Here is a 23,429-nt window from a genome sequence, read left to right on the forward strand (position 1 = left end):
CAGGATTTCAAAAAAAGTCCTTTAAAGTGTGCAGAGGGGGCAATGATGCACAAAACTACATGTACAAAACAACAAAAGTATTTTCCAAAGTGTGACTGAAGCACCTATTTATGCAAGCAACATCTGAATGGTCTGATTTTCCCCACACGGTCTACCAGATGCTCTTGGAATAAGAGTTCAAACAGCACTTTCCAGGTTTTATGCTCAATACTGCAGTTAATCTGTTAATTTTACAGCGCCCTTAGAAAACCTTTTTGCACACATATTGAGGCTATGACCAATGACTCTTTATCCCTTCCTGTTTATGCTTTCAGCACACCTTCACAGATCTTTTGCCCATATGCTTAATACTAAAGAATACTGTAAAAGGATTCAAGAGGAAAATCTTAATACTTTCCAAACAGTGAGGATTTCTTAGGTATATCTTCATGTCACAGAACACACACACATACATACATACATGATCTCTCTCAATGTTAACTATAAATCAGTTCCTGATATTTTTCTGGATTTCCTGTCCAGTGAGATAATCCTTTTCCTTAATTAAGCTACTCAATTCACAGCCAGCATATGTGGCCTTCTAGCACTTAAGCATTCCCTGCAGATAGGCCCCTAGGTGGTTGAATAGTGGTACATCTGTGCTTACAAACAATAAGAAAAAATAACGCTAAAACCTATCCACAAAGTCAATCATGAAAATAATCATAAGATATCATTCTAATGCTTACACCACTGGCTTTCCAGGCTGAAATTGACACCTTGTCATTTCTCTAGGAAGTCCATTTCACTTTCAGTTTAAAATAAAAAATGTTTATATATCCTAATTATTCACAGTTCAAAGAAAATCCTCAGCTAACATAAATTTGTAGTCATTTATTGGCGTTTTGCATCAAGTAAAACAGTTCCAGCTTGGAATAACTTCAGTATGTAAGCTACACATTTCTGTAAGACCCTAGAGTTGCCAGAAAGAGGGAGCTCAGATGTTATAGCTCTTCCTGCCAGCATGTGCTTTTCTATCCATATTTTGGCCACGGTTAGTCTTCAGTTGCCTTGGCAATCCCATGGCGTTTAAAATACCTGCCTGTTCAGTCCTTTTCCACCATGGATGTTCAATGCAGTATTGATAGCATGAAACACCCTATAGAGGATATCAGTTGAATTCTTCCTCATTAAAGCTTTACAGTTTTAGTATTTGGAGTGAGAAAGTTGTTTTAGACTTTTTTTTTTTTTTTTTTTTGCTAGTAGTGGCTTTTGAAAAACACAAAACAATGCATCCACTTCAATTGCTGCAGGGTTATTGTTGCTGGGGATTTTTTCGTTTAGTTTTTCTTTTTTTTTTTTTTTTTTTTTTGCATTTTCTGTGTGCAAACAGTTCTGATTGAGCTCTTTCCCTTCATGGCTTTCAACATTATAGCTGCTGATGTTGCTCTGAACTGCAAGAAAATAAGGGGGATAAGGCCACCATGTTGTGGCACTCTGAGCCTCCCTCCTCCCATTTCCTGTAGGGAGGCCTCTTTGAAATGACAAACAGAAGAGAACTTTGTTTAAAGCAGACAGGCTTTAAGATTCCCCATGACTCACTGGTTTATAATTTTTAAGACATATTTAGTGATTCTGCATTTCAGTCTTCTACAGATTGGCCCTGCTATCACAGTACTATTCCCTTTGCTAGCTATGTAGATGCAAGAGCCAAAAACTTGCAGAATATGATACAAAGAGGTATTGAATTTTTTTGCACAACATGTAAGCTTTAGCCTAGTGAGCTAATACAGTATTGATCTGAGCAGAACTGGATGAAATAGAATTTCTTGTTCTTCTTACACAAATAGCTAACGCAAAGTTCTTTCTTCCGTTCAAATCTTGAAAACTTTTGAATGACAATAACTTATCAAAAGTTTCAGGAGTCACAGTCACCACATCACAGAAATGCTATGTGGGTAACACCATCTGAGCAATCAGTCATTTAGGGGATGATATTGCTGTCTGCTTAGGTAGACAATGGCACCGCTTTTTTGTAACCAACTTCCTGACCCTTCCTCAAGAACCAAGATGGGCTTTCATAATAGACCATATACAGTTCCAAATGGGAATTTTAGGGCAGCAGGTGATGAAAAATCATTAAGCCCAGAAAACTCTTTGCAGCCTCTACCTGTAGACCATCCTGTCGTTTTGCCAGCGTCCCCCAGGAAGGCCTACTCCAGATATGAGTCACTTGGAAATGTCCTTGCTCAAGGACACTTCTCCATTACCCACAGAACAAAGGCATTTTGGTGAGCCAGCTGCTTCATTTGACTGCCCATGCTGTAGCTATTTCTGGGACCTTGTTTCCTCTTTCCACTGGCATAGTATGATATAGTGGGAAACAGTAACTTTCAGCTTAAAAGTTGGAGGGGCAACTAAGAAACCTGTCTTGCAAGCTTTTCCCAAAATGCAGAGTCTAATTCTACAACCTGAATAAATCCTTGATTATTCTTAATATGTATGTTTGAAGGTTTACAGATCTGAGTATGGAACATATAGAACATAGCTGGTGATTTAAGACTAAACAGAAGCCTTATCCTTACTAATTCTTCTTTTCTTTTCTACTGTTTGCCCTTCTGGACAGAGTAACTGTATCAGGACATTTTGAGACTTACTGAAATACACATTTGCCTACCCAGCTGAAATCGTTAACTTTTGGAACTCAGTTTAAAAAGAGAAAAAAACCACAATAAAACACAAGCAAGGAAAAATGGTGTATCAGACTTCTTAAATATTAAAAGAAATGTTAACTAGCCATTTTGCAGAATTTTAAAGCTGGTCTTTAAAAGTATGCTGTTGTGCTGTGGACAGTGTTTTCACAGCAGTATGATTGTTATTGACAAACCACTGGCACAAAACTTAGGATGCTAAAGAGAAAAGAATTGAAAAATGAGTCCCATCCTTACAGCCCAGTACACACCTACACTGAGCTTGTGCATACTATTATATCTTAACAGCTTCTTGAAAAAGTGTAGAAAGCAACCACAACAGAGGAGAAACACATTTAGATTAATAGCAACCTTCATTTGCAGTGATGTTAATGACTGAAGTGTTTTGTTTTGCTCTGTAATTCAATGGAAGCTCTTGTGGCATTGACCAAAACAGCAGTGCTTAGCCTGTGGTTCTCAAACCATAAGTAAACTTCTTTAAATTACTTTTGAGCCCCTAGTAGACAGTTTCTAGAGCTTCAAAGAGAGCTGCATGATGAATATGTGCAATTCATCACTTAAGCTAGTCCTTATTTTGAGTGGGCTATTTTTCTTCAAAGTCATCAATGGGCTGTTCTCAGCTGAGGCTGGCTAAGGTACGTTTGTGCCTTGGACAGAGATATTTCTGGTGTCTTGTTTATTCATGCAAAATCACATATTTCTATTTCATGATCTACGCACTCTCCTGCTTTAATCCCACCTGCTGTCTCCTTCAAACCGTGGTACCTTTTCTGCACAATATTTGCAACGTGCACCTGTAGTTCCCGAATATTCTCCACCAGGGTTTCTTTCACTTATTGCTTTGTGTTAAAGAAGAGACCAAAGGGTGCTCTTGATATGCAGTTATGCAGAAACAAAACACCGGGTTTGAGGCATTACTGAATGCCTAACATTCCCCTCCTGAATCAGCAAACACTCACACCAGTGGTACTTCAGACCCGTAAGTGTCCTTGGTGAATTCCTGTTGAAGTCAATCGAACTGTTCACGTGCTTCAAAGATAAGCACATGTTTTGCAGAATCAAGACGCAAGTACTCAGCACTTGCCAGATTCAATCCACTAAAAGGACAACCAGGTAGGCTGAGGACTCCATGATTGTGACAGAGCATTTCAGGATTAATGTCTTTGTGAATGACTGTCATAGTTGTTGTCAAATTGTCTAACAGAAAATTGTTTTCCATCAGGAAAATGGCAATTATGTAGAAGCAAAATGTAAATGGAGGCATACTGATTTTGACACATCCTTTTAAACATCAGTGTGAAAATTTGTTTAAAAGAACATTTCTCTTTTTTTTTTTTTTTTTTTTTTTCTGGGGGAAGAAGGAAAAAAAATCGCAACTGTAGAAAACAGCAGATTAATTTCCTGCTGATCTCTAGTGACTGTAGCTGATCTAATTCTACAGTGAAAACATTTTCCACTTATGTTGGGTTTCATCTGTTCTATCTTAGGTATCTTTTTTAAGTTTACATCTGAGTTAGTGTTCCATAGCTCTCAGTACAGTCAATGAGATAAGAATCTCCAGAGGTCCATTAACTGCACCCTGAAGTAGATGTCTGAGACAGATCAGTGAGGGCTGCTGTTCTCTGCTGAGAACAGAGGTAGTGAAAGTGCCTGGCTCAAACATTGATGCCTGGTTTCCAGAGTTGGGTGAGAGCAGCATGTTCAGGGGGTTGTCCATCTAATTCTTCCCTGGTTGTGGCCACAACTGTTTTCCATCAAACTGTTCTCTGTGACCTATTAAAATACTGCCATCATCCTGGCACACCACAGCTGTGTTGCTGTGGAGCAGGGGATTTGAACTGAAGGATATGGGTTTTTTTTCCAAACGTTTAATAAATCTTTCTGCTTCATGTGTAGTGCATCTGTAGTGCAATGGTGGCTTTACTCTCTGACACAGCTGGGTATGTGAGCAGCAATGCAGTCTAAGAAAGCAAAACAGCTTCCTTTTTTATGGCTATGTCCATATCACTAAACAGACCAGGCCATGGACCACCCTCTGGATCTGCAGCCAGTAGCCAGGGACTGTTCCTGGATCACACTAACAGAGTGACACAGCTTGCTCCTGTAAGGCTTTTTCCACTGAAGCATGACAGCTGCGTGCAATGTGCCTGTTTGGAATGATCCCCAGCTTTCACTTTCCTCCAAACCGTGCTAAGGAATTGCTTGGGAAAGTGCAAACTGATGTGGGCTGAAGTTGTGCAAGGTAGTATGCCAGTAATTAGGAAGTACACACAATGATGCCTTGGCCCTGTTTTAGCTAATAGTGTAGATGTAGCTTCAGAATATTTTTTTCATGGACTAAAGGGAAATGGACAAATGGCTGAAAGACACCCTGGGTGAGCCTTTCTTCATCAAAGGCAACAACACTGTCTAATGTTTTTCAGAAATGTACTACTTCCATGTGGGTGCAAATTAGATTTATTTTGCCTGACTTTCTCCTTTTTTTTTTTTTTTTTTAAGATTATCTGGAAACTCTTATTTTGATATGTAGAAACTTTTAATTTCTGCCTTCAGTTTATCGCCAGGTCGTACCAGTGGTTTCCTGTGTCAGCTTTGCTCTTTGGTTGAAATAGTTCTCCCTCCCAGGGATTAATCCCGTGATGCATTTATAGAGAAGCAATCATGTTCTCTCTGCCTTTGTAGTGTTAAGTTAAACAAGAGACTGACTGCCGGCTAAGGATTGTCCTACAGTGAAATGATGCAGCAAACATTTCCCTACAGCCACCACAACCTCCAACAGTTTGTATTTAAGGAAACATTTCTTTCTACAAATTCAGTTGAATATTTACAAACATGTAAGCACCCTTGTGGGATGTCAGGACCATTTTGAGTTCAGACAGTTTGTGAGAGAATTGAAAGGCTGATAATGCCTGTTGTTAATTGCTCTTCAGTATGGCTCAGTCACTTTCTTGAACCGGGAAATTACCGTTTTGAAACCCTCTGACACTAACAATAATGCATTTCTTTTTGGTAATATTACACATAAATTGATTGATTGGATCATCTTTTCACATGTCAGTTTAAATGCAAGTTCTACAGGAATTCAGCTTGGACAGATTTGGCCTAAATACAAATAAACCTATTATTAAATGTTCCAGACATCATTATTGTAGTGTTACAATACTGTTTTCCTAACTGAGGCATTAAATACTAAATAGTCTTTCAGCTACTGTTATGGCTTTTTCTTCACTATTTATTGGAGTGGATTGAAAAGAGCCAGGATAAACCCATTAAGTATAAAACAAAAAGGAAAAATAACTATATGTTAAAAATCTTGTACCTATTTACTGCAGCATCAATAAAAGCTTTAATTAAAATTGTATCAGGAATTTATCTAGGAAAAAAAACCACAAGCAAGTTTAAATATGTTACTAAAGTATGTTCCTTAAGTTATATGTTTTCATTTAAATGAAATATTAATGTAGTATTAGCATTTTATAGAAACTGCCACTGCTGTTCATAAAAGCAAAGAAAATATGTATTAATCTGGGTTATCACACCAGTGGAAAACTGAAATAGTTGTAATTAGTGCCCAACACAAACAACATAAATCTTCAGTTGCTGAATTTTGCTACAAGTCACAAAATTAAGAAGAAAAAGGACAGCTTCAACATACTTCTCTTTATCAGCTTATGCCATACATAGAAACAGTGAAAAAGGCATCACAATCGGTTTTACACAGCCATTTGCACAATTGGTGTAGGTGATTGGGCACCCTAAAGGTTAGGCATTCTACTCGAACAGTCCCTTTTAGACTGGAGCCACAGCCTTTCCAACTGGGGTCCTTGGTGAACCGGCACACAGCTGCCCAGCCTAGAGGGGACTTGGACCTTGTGGACCCATTGCCGTTTATGAAAAAAAACAGAGAAATCATGCAGCTATTTTATTCATCAGTCTCAGTGCAAAGCTGGGTTATGAGATCGGGCAGAGGGTGAAGTGAGGGCTCACAGGCCTTATAGTCTTTGCTAATATCTAGCTATGCACTTGGTGAATTTGCACAAGGTCAAGCGTGGCCAACAACCAAGCGGAAAATTACTGAGCTGGCAGACAAGTAAGTTCTAGAAGGTACCCAACATGTGTCCAGCTAATCAGAGATTATAAATTAACAAATTAAGATAAAACTTTTGGATTTGCTGATACTGCTGGAAGACAGAGCACTGTAAGGGAGGAACACTGCAGTGCCCATTCACTGAACCCACCTGAATGAATAACTCAATCACTGTTCACTGTAATCTTTAGTCTGTATGATTTCCATTGTATGGACACCACGTTTTCTCTGGCAAAGAAATTCTCCAATTTGACAGGTGGTCTGTAACCCAGATCCTTCACAAGCTGGAGGGTTAGTTTGTGCAAGTTGTTGGAAATTTCTGGACAATACTCATGCGTTAGCTGTGCAAGTTTGAGGACCCATTACAAAGCTTCATATTTAATTAATTTTAATGTAGGGGTCTGTCAAATATCCCCTCTAAAACCAGTTTTTCTCCAAGCCAACTGTTCAAAATTAAACATATTTCATTAAAATAATCACTCACACTGTGATATGCTTTACTGTATGAATTTACAGAGCATTTTTCCTATTTCTCTTTAATTCAACTCGTTTCACATAAATCAAGCAAGGACCTCTCTACTATGACATTTAAAAAAATGAGAATATGCCTTCTGCAGCCCACTACAGAGTAATGGATATGCATATCACAGTCCATTTTTCTCTTACCATCAGGGAATCCATCCCAGATTTCCAATCGGTCATAGCGACAGAATGCTCCCCCTGGAGTATTTGAATCAGGTTCTAGCTCAAAGCTTTCAAATTCCAGTATAATCTCTGACATCTTTGGTGCAAAGATAATATAAGTGCATTCAAGGCTATTGGGGTATTTTTCAGGGAATCCAGGGGATTTTATCACTCCGCTTGATGAAGTAAAGTTTCTGGAACATTCAGGTCCTGCAAGAGAAAGAGAAAATCACCAGGGTTAACACTATGCTACTAAGCAAAGTAGTTAGCTGGAAAACAAATTAGGTCATACTGTCTCTCCAGCAGCAAAGGTGGTTTTTCAATGAAACACCTCATTTTAATCGCTGCATTAATCATTCAGCCAGCTTGTTCCTATTATTGATAGTCAGGTTTTAAAGCACAATTCACATATACTGTCTGATGTCCAATTTTCAATTTGTATGGAACAATATGAAAACTTGTACCAGCTCTAGAAAAAATTATGACAAATACAAAGTCATGTGGGAACAATGAAAGTGTAAGCTGCAGAAATCTCGACAGAGCCCTAGAGAAATAATTATAGCCCCTTCAAGCTCAAATCTTTAAATCTTATAGCTGACAGGGATTTTATTGGTGAAATAGAATTTTTTACAAAAGTGGGTGAGTGAATTCAGTAGAGGGAGTAGTGGTTTCAGATTCCTGGAGCACTGACTCAGTAACTCTGCCAGATGTGACCTATGCCTCCTTGACAAACTAAATGTGAAAGGTAATTCGTACATGTACCAAGGGTGAGTGACTCATTCTGAGTGGTGTTGACACAGGTGCACCAGTAAAATGTTGCTGTTAGTGCAGGCACGATAAACTGTGTGATTGCAGGCAGTGTTGCTAGAAGTCACCTAATGTCAATGTTGACACACCAGCTTTCCCCAATGTCCCCACCATGCCATAATGGGATGCTCCAAACAGTGCTTTTGGTGAAGCAGGAAAGTAGCAGTAAAGATGCAAGGGTATAAAAGGCCAGATCACTGGATTTGCCTTTGTGAATACAGGGGACTAAAACTGGAGTTCCTCACTTGTTGACAGATCGCATTTCTCCTTTTTTTAGGTCCCTCAGGAATCCTCTCTGTGTATCCCACATCTGCAGGTGTGCTTCGAAGTCAGCCGCAGGCACTGCCCACACATCCTCCCACAAGGTCAGCATAGGTACCCCTCTCTGACTTTTGACACTCCAAAATTAATGGAAAGTGATTTACAGGATTTGGGGGATTGGTGGAGAGCAGTTGACCTGGGGAGTTTGAGTAGGATGACTCAGATGAAGGTCTTCAAACACACAGTAGAGGAAGGACACAGGCAACAGTTTGGTTGCAAGAGGCAGGTCTGTGCTGGAGGATGAGCATGTGCAAGGTTTCAATTTGGATGAGGATGCACAGCATCCTTAGAGACCGTAGCCAGAAGCCTTACAGGATTTCCAATGCTGAACACTGATCACTGAAAGAAAACAGTCTGGCTTGTTGCATATATGAATACTCTTATTTCAGCACAGAAAATGTTTTCCTTGTGAATGTGCCAAATGTATTACCCCCCACAGATCTGGCCACCTCCCAGCTAAATTCAGCATCCAAGAGAGAGGTCTGAACGAATTTAGTCAGTTCAGGTATTTTTGTCCTTCAACAGACACTGATAGGAAATGCTTGATCTATCGCATCAATATTCAGAACACTTTGTGGCATATTTTGGAAGATGCAGATATTAATGCTCACGTAACCTGACCCATTCCAATTTGGGAAATTACATTTTGCCTATAATTAAATTGCCCGCTTACACATTGGTCGGATATTTCTCTTCTCTCCCTGTCATTCCCTTGTCTCCTTGTCATGTATGGGAGGGTTATATTCTGGTTGTTGCCTCTTACTCCCACCGGTAGCTGCTGTTCCAGGATAAAATAGCTTTGCTATGCCATTCATAGCAAAAAGTGTTCTGTACTCCTCTTGGAATCCAATAAAAGATGCAATATAAAATGTAAGCCAGGATCATTATTGCTTTATTAAATACAGCCAGATCCTGGCTCTGTGAGTGCACGATCATCAGGCTCCTTACACTGACACATGGTATCTCAATACCGGCTTGCTTTATTTTAAACATGTTCAAGTCAATCTGGTGCAAGAAACAAAACCTGTTTTCAGAAGAGCTGCCTCAGGAAATTGCCCTCCACAGATTTTGACCCTTTATTGACACTGAGAAGAAGCTCCATGAATTAAATCAACACTGAGGCTACGAGGAACTCCATGGTGCAATCTTCATGGAAAACTGGCAGAAAAGATTCTAACAGAGAGCTGACAAAATAGATACTCCTGGGAGGGAGAAACTACCTGTGTGCATGTGCATGAAATAAAGGAAGATAGATGAGCTGAAGGAAAGAGAGAGAGGAGTCAACAGAGAGAGCAAGGAAAGAGAAAGAGATGACATTGGGTATAATTTCATTCGCTCGATGTAGGTGTCACTGAGCCAGAAAGTCATTTGCCTTCTTAGCTGACACTGCCTTTTCTTTCAGTTTACACCATAAGTTTAGTCAACTAAAGTCAGGAATGTTGAAAGTGTACAGTATAGATCCTCATGTAGTGAGCAGACCACTCATCCACCCTATGATAGGCTGGCTGCCACAGCCAAAATGATGAACATTTCAGATGGGCTAAATGCTGGGCAATATGGGTTTCATGATTTAGTCTAGAATTCAACTTCTTCATTGTCTTTCTGGCTAAGGAGCTGGATGAGAAGTGAAGGCAGCTCCTACTCTCAAAACCCATATCTCTTTTATCACAGTCATTACGTGTATTGGTCTCTCAGCTTAGGATGCAGGTAGTGTAATGCAGTTTTTCTTTTCAAAAACTAAGGATGCTTTCACAGGAATCATGGGCAAAAATATAGTGTGTGCTGAAATGCAGCTCAACCTTCAGCTCAGCAACACAGGACCTAGGGCTTGTGATCATTTTAATACTTCTCATACCTGGGAAATGATGAGCTAAGATGTGAATATGCTTGAATGAAGCATATTAGTCTGGTGTGAGCAACTGAGCTTCACCTGTGTAACAGGGTGAACTGGTCAGCTTTCTTTGGTACAGATATTAAAACTTAAATTTGGAATAGCATATATGCATTAACTCAAAAGTTAAAAAGTGCTGTGTTCCCACAGAAACTAAAACTTGTATCCTTTGTGTACACACAGCATTTTCTAACACTGTACCTGGTGATAACTTTTCTGCCTTAATATACGGTTTATGTGGAATGAACTAGAGTTAAAGTTGCTCTGGGAGCCATAATTTGGAGTTTCCTGACTTCTGTGTGTGTAAAATCACTTTCATAATGCCATCTTAATATGGGTAATGTGTGTCATTGAGACATGTAAATGACCACACAAGGAAATAAACACAACATTGCTGTCAGAGCTCTGGGTTGCCACTATACTATCAGGAAATAAATAAAAGCTTTTTTCTTGAAAAAGCTCAGTTGCTAAAATAGATTTTTTCACAGGTCATTCTTTCACTTCTTCTTGTGTTTCAGCCTTGTTTTTTACAAAAGGTGGTACTGTATATATAAGTACTGAGAAATTTCAGGGCACAGTTTCAAGAGTTTAGCCTCCTAAAGCCATCAAAATAAATAGAGATATGTTTTCAGGAAATCTTGGTGTCATTTGGATCCTGAGTTCTTTCAAAAAATGTGACCCTGAAGGTCACCAAAAGAATTTCTGGGAGCCAAGAGTGGATTTACAGACAGGGAAGATGGTGAACGAGAGGTCTGTGGCCCCAATTAGCACTGTGCAGAGCAGCAATAGCTTGCAATAGGAAAGACACTTCACTACTGTGCTTCTCCTCATTAACAGTACAGCTGCCACCAAGCGTGTGTGCTGACCGCAGCTGAAAATCTGGCTCTAGTGTAGGTGTGTAAAAGGAGCTTGAACTGGTTTTGAAAATGGGGTGCTACCTGGATGTGGTGTGAATTGGAAATTCGAAGTTTTTGGTTTTGTTTTTGTGAGTATAACCCTAAACTGCTTTTGTGAGTATAACCCTAAACATTGATGTTGAAGTCAGTATTTTTTTCTACAAAGTTAAGCTTATTGTCTTTTTATATATCATGAGTTTTGGTCCTGTATTCTCCAGGCATGGAATATATGAATTTATCTCCATCCAGCTATAGGGAAGGTGTATGCCAAAATAAGATGATCTTACTGCCCTTCTAGCTATTGACTCAGAGAATTATCAGAGAGGGACTGTCTACAGGTCTGGTTAATCCTGGACTGTTTGTTTCTCTGGGCTTTCTCTGTGCCCTGTACAGCAACCTGTGCTCACCAGCACTGAACTTCTGGCACCAGCATCCAGAAGGTCATGCCTGTGAACAGTGTAAGCTTCTCCCCTCCTTTACCTCCCAAACATGATTTGTGAAAGCAACAGCAACATCATCTGCTGCCCATGTGTACTCTGGTCCTTTCTGAGCCCACAGCTACCTCTTGGGAATGCAGAGCAAAACACTAAGCAAAATAAGTCAGGGACTCAGAAGGTTACAGTGCTGTTAAGGCAGTAACATTGTAAATCATACAGTAATTATTATCACAAAAAAAACCCCACCCAAACCAACAAAAATGGAAGAAAGCTAATGGTTTTAAGATGGTTGAAACAAACAGCTGATGAAGATCACATTACATTCAGAGGAGTCAATCCTCAGATGCAGCTGACCCGTTGGACTGATAATGATTTACACCCATTGAATACATGCTCCACCTTGGAATGACAAGGGTCATACAATTTTCTCTTTCAAGAATTTTCATGCATTCCCCCCATTCCAAAGAATTATGATGAACTTTACAATGCAAGCAAAAATTGCAGGTTACCAGCTATATAACAATGAATTGTTTCTCACCTCTTTTGAAAACTTCGTAACGGATAGAAAATCCGGCTCCATGTGTCTCATAGTCGGAAACAAATTTAATAAAAAGGTATGGTCCCGAAGACACTAAAGGAGGGGGAGCAATTTTTCCACAGTACTTTCCCCATAAGCGTCCTTCAGCATTATCTCCATCAATCACTTCAACATAATCATACCTGGTAGATAAATGGAAGGAAGAAACTTTTAACTTCCAGGAAAGAAGGAGACCTAATTAATTTAGAAACCATAACACAACATAGATAATCAAGAAAAATGCTAGCTTGCTTGGAAAATGCATTATGCTGAAAGATGTAAGCAAAATGAAATAATTAAAATGGACTACATTATGTCTGTAGACATCATCTGGCAACATGGAACTATTAGGAAGAATGGTGTCCATTATGCTTGCAGACAATGTCAGCTAAAGTAACCAATTAACAAAAAAAAAGGGAAATCTCATGAGCACAATTCTGTATTATTAAATTGTGTTCCTTTGTCTGTGTAGTGTTGTTATCAATACATAATGCATAGCATTCTTTTCAAACTGTGAAGTTCTGTTATGAATTCAAAAATGTCTTTTTGGCTGGAGCTCTTTATGAACAATACTTTGATTTCCATATGCTGTCCTCCAAACATATGTCCACAGAATAATAAATAAATCCCTAAACATCAGATTTTGTTCAAAGCTCCACCACGTTTCAGACCAGCGGTAGAAAAATCTGTTATTTTCCTTGTTAGCTAGACAAATAGTTTGGAGCAAATCACAAAATCCACACGTCAGTCACAGCACTTGTTTTTTCTCAGACAAAACTTGCTTCATTACAAATCATCTTTGCTTAGGCATTTGAATCAAGAAGTGCACGTTATCATATTTGTACTCATACAGCAGGTGATTACTGAACAGGCTGGGCTAAATCCTCCCCTGGTTACCTGCTTTATTCCTAAGGACTTCATAAGAAAAAGCACAGAATAACGCAATAATGACTGGTAGTAAAAGTTTGCCTGGGAGCAACAGTTATGTTAGGGCTCCTGAGCCCCGTCACCAGAGATGCCAGTGCGTGGGGGCTGCTCTGGCACCTGGTGTCAGAGGGCTGAGGACAGCCCAGCAGCCTGGTGTACTGACCTGCTGAGGGAATACAGACAAGAATCAAAGTCACAGGGAGGCAGAAGCTGCAGGTGCAGATACAGGTCTGTTTTTAAGTGTTATTAGCAGATGATTTCACTTGACCCTGGACAGAAAGGAGGAGCAGACCCAATCTGTGGAATCATTTTAATCATCTTCTAACAGGCGGTGGCATTTGGAGCCTGGGCTGTGTTCTGAGCCTCTTTCGGACTGTGTCAAAAAGCTTCTCTCTGCCCCTGTGTCTTTGTGTCTCAGCCGTGCCGCTGTTTTATTTAACAAGTTGCTGTTAGCCAGACAATCTCATTTACTTTTCATTATCCTACTACAACTGACATTAAAATCTTGCCATTAATTTGTTTAGGCCTTTATTCTTTTACTGTTATGTTCACTGAAATGTTCCAAGCATAATAATATACAAGGAAGAGCTAAAAATGACAGGACAATAAAGTGCATCTGACATTTTTAAAGAGATCAAAGGAAAAAAAAATGTCTTCATGATGACCAATGTAATTTTTAACAACTCTGCTCCAAACCGTCCAGGGCACATTACTTATGTTTACATGAAGTCCCGTGAGACAACTGCAGAGATGATATCACTAGTTAAAGTGGATGGCTTAAGGCTCCTTAAATTAAAAATGACATTACCTCATCTGTTAAAATTGTGTGCCAGCTTTGGTGTATATCAAGTAGAAAATAAAGCTGACACTGATGGAACTGTAAGCATTAACATATGTGAAATATTGTGTTAACTGCATTTCCTCTTATATATTTGATTTTTCTAGTAGCAATTGCTCAACTAGTTAGCTTCACTGTCCCATTTCAGATTGGGGGAAATAAAAAGCAGAAATGTTAATTTCTAAGATAATTTTACAGATACTTTAGGTAGCCTGCATTTTTTAAAGTTAGACTTCTGTTCTTTCTATAATTTCTTTATGATATATGTATAACAGGATTTGAAAATTAAGAGGAGAGTTCTAAAAAGACATAAGAATTGTTTTTCTTTGGATTTGGGGTTGGTTTTCCTTTAGAAATATCCTTAAGAATACTGGCTCTAGGTTCTCTGCAAAACCTATTGGAAGTACGCAGGGATGCAGGCTGCTAGTTTTTAGACTTCAGGAAAAAAATGAATGTTGAGAATTTTTAATAAGACAACCTTTCTCCAAATAATTAACAGCTCATTAAAGAGTAAACATGTAAAACTACAACATCTGAATGAGTCTTTGCTCTTCTCCCCACGATGACTTTATTTCACATTTTCCAGGCACCATTCATTGCTTAAGCCTCAATAGTAGATAACTTTTCAAATTAATATTAAGAAGAACCCTACTTATGAATTATTAAGTAATAGGAAAAATTTTAACTAATAATGTTAAGCAAGTTTTTACATGCATTTTTACTTCATGTACAAAAAACCCCCAACAAACCAAAAGGTTTGAATTCAGTATTTTTATTCTGCTGCACTTTGAAAATAGTCTTCTATAGTCTTACTCTTTCGTACACAGCCAAGAAAAAATTAATATGTAAGTACCGATTTTGCTTACACACACACGCATTTATTTATCTATCTATCTATCTATCTATCTATCTATCTATTTATTTATTTATTTATAACTTTGCCAAAAAATATGAAAATTAGTCTATCACTCTGCTAGGTTTCCTCCTTTATAGTGATAGCCTGCCCATACCTTTCCATTGTCCCTTATAGTGACAGAATTGTAATTTATGGTGCTCTTTCTGGCTGCTGTGCAGTTGTAAATGACACAATTTGGTTACTAAAGGGCTGTCTTCTAATGGATTTTGCAAGTTATAGGTCATGCAGCCCTGCAGAAGATTGGAGGATTTATCAGGTTTTTTTCTTTTGTTTTGAATAATTACTGACAGACAGAAAAGAAGTTTAGCTGTGAGACAATAAGTACGAAGTACAATTTGAAAAGAGGAAGCTTTAGAGATCATTCCTATAATTTTCATATTCTGAGGATCATGTCTTTCACTTGGCAGCTAACAAATGGATTTGGATTCTCCCACACTGGTGGCAACATCTGATATCGAGGCTGCAGTAAATGAGTATTTTTTTTTTTTCTTAGGGAAATGCAATTACTCTGGATTTTACTAGCTTATACTTGGAAACCAACATCCTGCTGTCATTTTTCCACTTTTCAAAATCCTACCAAAGACCATAGTGTATCACAAACAACTGTTCTTGTAAATAGCAGAAAGTACAGTCACAACTTGAAAATGGAGTTGCTGCCAAGGAAGCTCAGAAAGCAGCTTGCATATCCCTCTGGGCTTGGTAGCAGTTCTTCTCCATAAGTTTGTCAGGAGAAGATGCTGTGCCAGGGATGCAGTTGGCACATTGGCATCCCTGTGAGGAGACTGAATGTGTCACCTCCGCAGCGCCCAGACAGTCTTGGCATGCAGCCCAGACTACTGAGTTTGCAAATTTGGATTTCCCACTTGGCAGTTCTTCACTCGGTTACTGCTGTCAATGGTGTGGCAAATATTTCTTGTAATGTTATAGTCCTTTAGGGTTTATGGCACAGAGATGTAAATATAAACATGGCACTAACCATCGAGTGTAGTTTCAGGTGAAAGACTAGAGCACAAGTTCATGTGCGAAAATAGGAGATGCATGCCCAGAAGAGAGGGTAATCGGTGGATACATTCATGGAGCCACTATGCCACAATGCAAAAAGCCTTCCCTTTTTGCTTGTCTGGATATTCTGGATAAACCATTTTTGTTTGCTTTCTGTTTGCACCCTCTGTGTTGTGCAAGGACCAATGGTGGCTCTTGGGTGGGAGCTGCTGAAGTGCGCTGCAGAGCTCGCACACTCCCACTGCTCCTCTCAGCTGGTGGCTGAAGACACCTTTACTAGATGGTCCTAATTTTACGGTTCAATAAAACAATGTCTGGGACAGATTCCCATTGGAAAGATGAGGGAATCTATAATTCTTCTATAAATTCTTGAAGGAATTGCAAAAAATTTGCTCTTTTTTTGGAAGAGTAAGTTAGGGGTTCAAGGAACAGGCCAAGCAAAACCTATTAAATGAGCACTGGGCAATGAAAAACATAAACAGCTGCAGAATACAGATTTTGGTGAATTTTCTACTTCTACTTTTCAGTAGGTGATAAGAGTGCTTACATCTGGGTTCGGTTCTGAACATGCTGGTGACCCCTGAAATGCACCATAGCATGTTGTACTGCAGAAAATGAAATGAAAGTGCTAGAAAGCGCTGCCTGGTGCTGAAGCCAGCCACTCTGGAAACTACACTCTGCTTCTACACATTTTCCTATTATTAGAGCAGTTAGATCTTAAGCCTTTTGCCTAAAAAAATTCCTTCCAAGACATCTGCAGAACTCAGCTGAAATCTAAATATCTGCCATTTAACCTTATGAAACAATCAGTGAAGCATATACAACTGTAATTTACATCTGAATATGCCATATTTTTCTGCAGCCTACTATGTATGATATGCATCAATACAGTGGTTATGAGTATTTTGGTTATTCACCTGTTAGAATGAAAAGATCTTCCACCTCTCTGTTTCATTTATTACTCCAGTTCCACTTCCACCAAGCTGCTAAATCTCTCTGGGGCCTGAATTATCTACCCTGAGAATTTGCTTCTTAGTATGTATGTTTTGCCTTTGTTTTATAAAGAATTTATTTTTATGCCGTGCAAGGCTCCATTTCAGCTGAACAGAAGGCGTTACAAGAAGAAATCTAAATAAAGAGTTTCAAGTTTTTCAGCACTGTGGATTTGTGCCCCATTAGTGACTGAGGGTTAGAGGTGTGGGATTTACTGCAGCGCTTGTGGCACAAGGCAATCTGTATCCCAGAGCTAAAAGCTTAAGAGCTGCAGGCACTCAAGGGACACCAAACTTAATCCCATTTTATTAGCAACAAGAAAAAGAAGTACATGCTGTTAAAAATAAAAGATTAAGCACAGCCCCAAACAGGCTGTTTTTCTGTCTGTAACCTCATTGTCTGTTGGGTTGCTCTCCATCTGAGCCTCCGTGCAGCCTGACTGCTCTCCGTGACCTCCTGTGCCCTACCCAGGCAAGGTGACCTGTCTAACGGGTACTGGAGGGGCAGCCCCATCCTGTGGAAGCTGGGACTTTCAGTGCAGGTATCTACATGGAGGGAATATAACTCTTCATGCATGGGCCTCAAAATGCACCTTGATGGATGTGAAAGCGGCATGTGGCCCTTGGAGGATCCTGGGTAGCTGCTGTGTCTGCAGCAAGCCACCAGGCCTAAGCTGGGCACAGCTGCTCCCTGAGCACTGGGAGGCATGGGAACTACAGGGGACTGTGGAGGTTTTTTGCTTTTTTAGCCCCTTTGCAGTGTGTTTGGTGCCATGGTCCTGCACGGTGCATTCCTGCCTGGCTCCTATCACACACCACAGTTTTCTCAACAGAGAAGTCTTTCTTTATCCCAAGCAAGTCAACTGTTGGTGTGGACGTCTTTGACAAGATGAGTGAAGTGACCTTTTTTTTAATCCATCCTTCCTTCCTTCCTTCCTTCCTTCCTTCCTTCCTTCCTTCCTTCCTTCCTTCCTTCCTTCCTTCCTTCCTTCCTTCCTTCCTTCCATCTATTAAAAAGCCCAAAAGATCATTTCTCCAAGTGTGGACACACATACAGTTGAATTAGTACCAGCCAGGCAGTGCAAGCTCTGTGAGAAAGGGGGACGTGGGAGTGAATGCCATGGCAGGAGGCTTTTGAGCTGGTTTTGCTTGTACTGGATTCATGGTGCAGATGAAGCCCCCTGAGGGAGACAATATATCATACAAATCCCACAGTTCTCTGAAGTGCTGGATATTTAAATACACAATTTGCAATCGATTAATGATTTGTAATTTACTGAAATCCCTGTCAGTTCGGGGGGCCTTTGTTTCCATTGGTCTTTTGTGAGCTGATGCTTTTATGGTCTTCACTCAGGGCCAAAATTCACTGAAGTTACTCATACAAAGGTCCTGTCAACCTAAGAGATTTCTGGGAATAAGGCCATTGGGATTTGGCCACTGTTCAGTAATTTACCAAGGCCATTAACTGACATTGGGTCTCCATTAAGAATGAACTAGTGAGGGTCTATTTTAGTACAAGACAATGCTGTAGTGAAAAAGAGAAAAGATGTAACAAAGACATCGATGAAGATCTACAGTTACCCACTGTAACAGTTTGATTGTGACTAATGTTAGCAACAGTTTTGTTATTACACTGGATTCTGGAATCATCTAATGCATTGGGATTTGCCCTTTCATTTTAAAATTAAGCTTTTAATTCTCTGCTGAACAGAGGAATCTGAAATACAACATACCTTAACCAATAAAAGTTCAAACCCCAGAAGTAAAAAAAATAATCACTACTATTTTAAAATCTGATTATCTTTCATCTTATCACATGGTTCTGGTTCTTTGGCTCATGCCTTTTGAATACCTGGGAATGGCAGAACTGAAAAGCTGAACTAAATAAGCAAGATTATATCTGCACTTTTATCTATACAGCTCCACTGAGAACAGTAGACAGATCTTTAGCTGCTGCAAATGAGATTAGCTCTTTATGTCAATGGATCTAAGCCAGTTTACACTGATATATGGCTAAAGAGTGTGCAAGTGGTGACAGAATATTTTACCTTGTATTTACTTAGTTCTACCCTATTTACACCAAATAAAACCTGGAAAATTCTTCAACAGAAATGTGAACACCAGGATTCACTCCGGGAATGAATGTTAACAATGTCATGCAGAAAATGAAGAAAAATCAGAGGCTGTGGACCAGGTTTTGCCATTTTAGTATTGCAATGTCCTAGGGGAAGTAAAAGCAAAATTCATCTGCTAAGGTCTTCAGCCTATCTATCTGCAAAAAGCATTTTACCAATGAAAAGTTTTGTTCTTGAAGTTAGGGCAAACTCTACTGATTTCACTGCTTGCCATATACTAGAATAAATTATAATATAATCAACCCAGTATATAAAAATGAAAACCTCTTCTGGGAAGAAACATTCAATTTTAAACCTCTTCAGTACGGAACTTCAGTTCATAACATTCTGGCATAGAAAAATGCTATCTTTTCATGGAAAAAAGGTTTCTGTCTGTCAAATAAGACAAATTTACAAATCCATGACTTCCACTTTAAGTGGGGGGAAAAGAAACACTTAGCAGTTTAAAGACTTCAGAGACGAAGGAGCTTTCTAGTGTCAAACTGGTGAAGTTTAGTATTTATAGGAAATTCACATGCCTCTAATTACTCCAAACTCAGTTCCCAAGTAAAATATGCCATCTGGAAGATATTAGAGTCATTTACAACTTGTTCACCTCCCTATTTCACTGCAAAATCTTACCTCTTGCCAACTTTCCAGTGTTCTTCACAAAATAAAACACCGTCAGATTTTTACTGGTTGTTTCATAGTTACTTTATCTACATTGAGGCAGCTAAGGGCTTAAGAAACTGGGTAAAAAAATATGGTTTTAAAAAGTAATTTTCTTATTACTCACTATACCTCAAGCTTTATATTCTTTCATATGGACATTTCAGGAGTGAGGGTTATGCCTTGGCTTAGCTTGGTATATAGCCACTAATTTGACATGGCTAGATTTGAGAAGATATTCTAGGTGATGAGAAAAAAGATGGCACAAGTAGTCATCTTGCATAAGAGTAGGCTCTTGTAAGCCAAAAAAACATTATTTCCGAAAACTCAATCATACAGGTTTTTTTTGTTTTTTTTTTTTTTTATGACCTCCCAGGAGACACCCATCAATCAGAAAACTTCTTGTTAGTTAGCAAGTATGCCAATCTGTTTATAAGTGAAGCTTTGCAACATTCCTCTGAGGTAAAGTTGTCATTCTCATCTTACATATGTGGAGACAGAAGAGAGAGACTGAGTGCAAACAGTCTCCCAGAAATTTTACAGACAGCAAGGAACAAAGCCTAGATAGCCAGATTCTTTATTTTAAATATAAGAGCCCAGTCTAGCATCTCCTGAAATAATGGAAAGATTCCTAGCAGCTTCTGTGGGTTTTGAATAAAGCTTCTTAACAGAGGCTTGGAACTTGGAAGTTTTCTTAAGCCATAGAACGACTGGAAGAAGGGGCTGATAAGTCTCACACAATCTCACAAACACATTTGTGTGATTTTTGTAGAACTAGACTAAGTTACTTGCATTCAGACTCATGCATATATACACACACTGCTGCAAAGAGTCAAACACTAACTGTATGCCTCTATATCCATTAAACATCATTTTCATGTGCCTAATGACTTGTAGTTGGATTAGTGTTGTTAGTATGTATTGCTGAGTTCACAAAAAAGCTTTCTTAATTGCTAAGTTATAGAAGCTTCAGGTTTACTTCCTTGAATGCCTAAAGGACAGAGAAAGAGTTGTATCAAACAAAGATCAGAATCGTTTGTGATTTCTTTTTCTTTCCATGAAAGTAGAAAAGGAATACTTTAAAGTGATGGCAAACTTATAATACTCCATTTGGGAGTTCTGAACTACTGATTAATTTGTAATTATTCTGTTGGGATCTATGTGGCATATTAATCACAACCTTAGAAACTTGACTTTTTAAAGTATTAGGTAGATGTTAGCTTTTCACAGAATCTGTGAAAGTTCAGAACATAAAATAAGTTCCATGCTTTTGAAACTCAAATATTTGTCCCTTGTGGGCTGTCTACAACCTCTCTGAGCAACACCCATAATTAATGAAACGAAAAGAGGCTAAAGGAGAAAGGAAATTGCAGACAGACATATCAGCTTTAGAACACAAGTTATGGCAATTTTCTTCCATGGCAACCATGTCCTGAAGCTCTGTAAATGCAGTAAAATGATGGGTATTTTCATTTATTTCCAGTTAGGAACTATATTAAGAGAGTATTAAGGATGCAGTGTTAGGCACTTGGAACTCAATATTTCTCAGTGTTGTTCCCTTTGTTCTGATTTCTGCACCCCATTCCCTTTGGGCAGACTGTTGGCCAAGTGAAAAATCCACTGTGTGATTACTGTCTTCACGTACCTAGTCTGTATTGATGTAAATGATTGTTATGGGTCTTCCTTCCCTGAAAAGCATGACACATGTAAATGAGTGGATTGATTTTTGCTGAGGCTGTATCTAAAACCTGTATATAGCCACATGACTAGGCATATGTACAAACAAGTGGAGTTATTGGAAAAAATGCAGCTTTGTTGCTGAAACTTTTGACTTGTCAGTGTTTAATCATGTACAAGTATTAGAGATTTTCCTGTGGTTTTTTTAATGGGGGGAAGGGGGGCAGACTCTCTGAAGCTATCACCAAGGAAAAAAAAGAGTTGGAATTACATAAAGGACATAAAAACTTTCAAGGCTTTTCTGGATTAAATACAGAGTCCTAAAGTGTGTGAAATGTGTGGCATTAATAACTACATATTCTCATAATTGTGAGAAGACCTTTGGCAGTCTGTTGTAACACTTGAAGATGAAAACCATCTCTCCTTACTTCTTTCATATAATACAAACTTGGAAAGACAAAGTGCTTGTCCATAGCATCTAGAAGCACTCTCTGGCACAGGAGGCACACAAAGCTGAATAAGAAGCATTTGTAGCTCAGAGATCAACCTACTCACGATGTCTGCATGTTTCCTGGCGAGCCGTTATCTCACCACAAAATCATCTGGTGGTGTACATTGCCACTTTAACAAACAACCCTTAAGCAGCATGAGTAACATGCATAGCCAGCAACATTAAAGAAGCCCTGGCTTTGTGAAATCTACATGATATTTCTTAAGGGCAGTGCAAGGAAAAAAATTTACTCATGGATGGTGCTTTCAAATTTCAGCCTTCTGATCTTAGCGAGTGTGGTTGAAGAGCTGCCTGAAAAAGTCCCACAGTTGTTCTTCTGTTTTGCAACAGGGATATGTGTATGCACGTATATGTGCGTGACTCTCTGTGTATATTTTTATATTCTTTGAACAAAAAAGACCTGAGTCATTTTAGCTGTCTCTTTCCAAAGTTCATTATCAAGCAGAAGAGCAGCCTGGGAAACTTTAAACTTGGAAGATGTGCGTTGCAGAACAACTAAAGCAAATAAGAACAGGGAAGCAGAGTGGAAACCTCTATGCAAATTTAACTATAGTAAATGCTACCAGCTCTTTTTGATTAATTTGTTGTCCAATTTCAGTACAGACATTATGAATAAAGCTCCTATTGATAACTTGGTGTGTTTCCTTACAGGTGTAGTTGGTTTTGCACACATGTCAATCCAGCATGTTAGCACAGACCTCTCAGCGTTTCCACTCTTGAAATCTACATTAGGAAATTCAATAGCATCCTCAGCATTATTTTCTTATAAAGTATGTGAATACTTAACATTTATTGCAAACAGATCACTATTTCTCTTAAACTCAGTATCATACAGTTACAGTACATTGCTTTTGTAATAGAGCTCACAGTTAAACCGTACCAATTTGAAACATCAGTATATAAAAGTTTGTCCCATTGAGCAATTTTATTACCATTTTATTGTGTATCCTTGAACAAAAAAGTATATATAACTTCAATGAATGTATTTATATTATGATAAAATATACCATAGATGTTTAAAGCTGCTAAGCCTGAAGTTAGTTCATTTGTATCTTGTATCACAAAGAATGCCACAGTTTTTATGAGTTTTGTGACCTTATGATTTATATGAGTCTTGAGAAATAACTAAGTGTTTAGAATAGAGGAAAACAGTGGCCAATAAACATTCCCAGTAGCCTAAAAACAGGAACAGCTTGTTAGCTGAGGTCAGCCATATGACCCAGCGCCTAGTGAAACTACATTGTTATAGCTGGAGCATGGGGCAAACCAGCCACACAAAAAAACCCACCCCAGTGATCCACCTCTCATAAAAATGTCTTTCTTAGAAAGACAGGCATGTGATAATGACTTACAGGAAGGAAAATGTGCACGGCAGATCAGCATCATCCCTGGT

At 38.8% G+C, this 23,429-nt stretch overlaps 1 protein-coding gene across 1 annotated transcript in view; it reads right to left on the reverse strand.

Moving 5' to 3' along the window:
* NRP1 (neuropilin 1) overlaps window positions 1–23,429 on the reverse strand; it is a 114,753-nt gene that overhangs the window by 55,165 nt on the left and 36,159 nt on the right. The window contains 2 exon segments of the mRNA XM_055804050.1: window positions 7,444–7,671; window positions 12,352–12,533. Of these exon segments, the coding sequence (XP_055660025.1) occupies window positions 7,444–7,671; window positions 12,352–12,533 (410 nt within the window).

Source organism: Falco peregrinus, chromosome 5 (genome assembly GCF_023634155.1).
Source record: "Falco peregrinus isolate bFalPer1 chromosome 5, bFalPer1.pri, whole genome shotgun sequence".
Taxonomy (NCBI): Eukaryota; Metazoa; Chordata; class Aves; order Falconiformes; family Falconidae; genus Falco; species Falco peregrinus.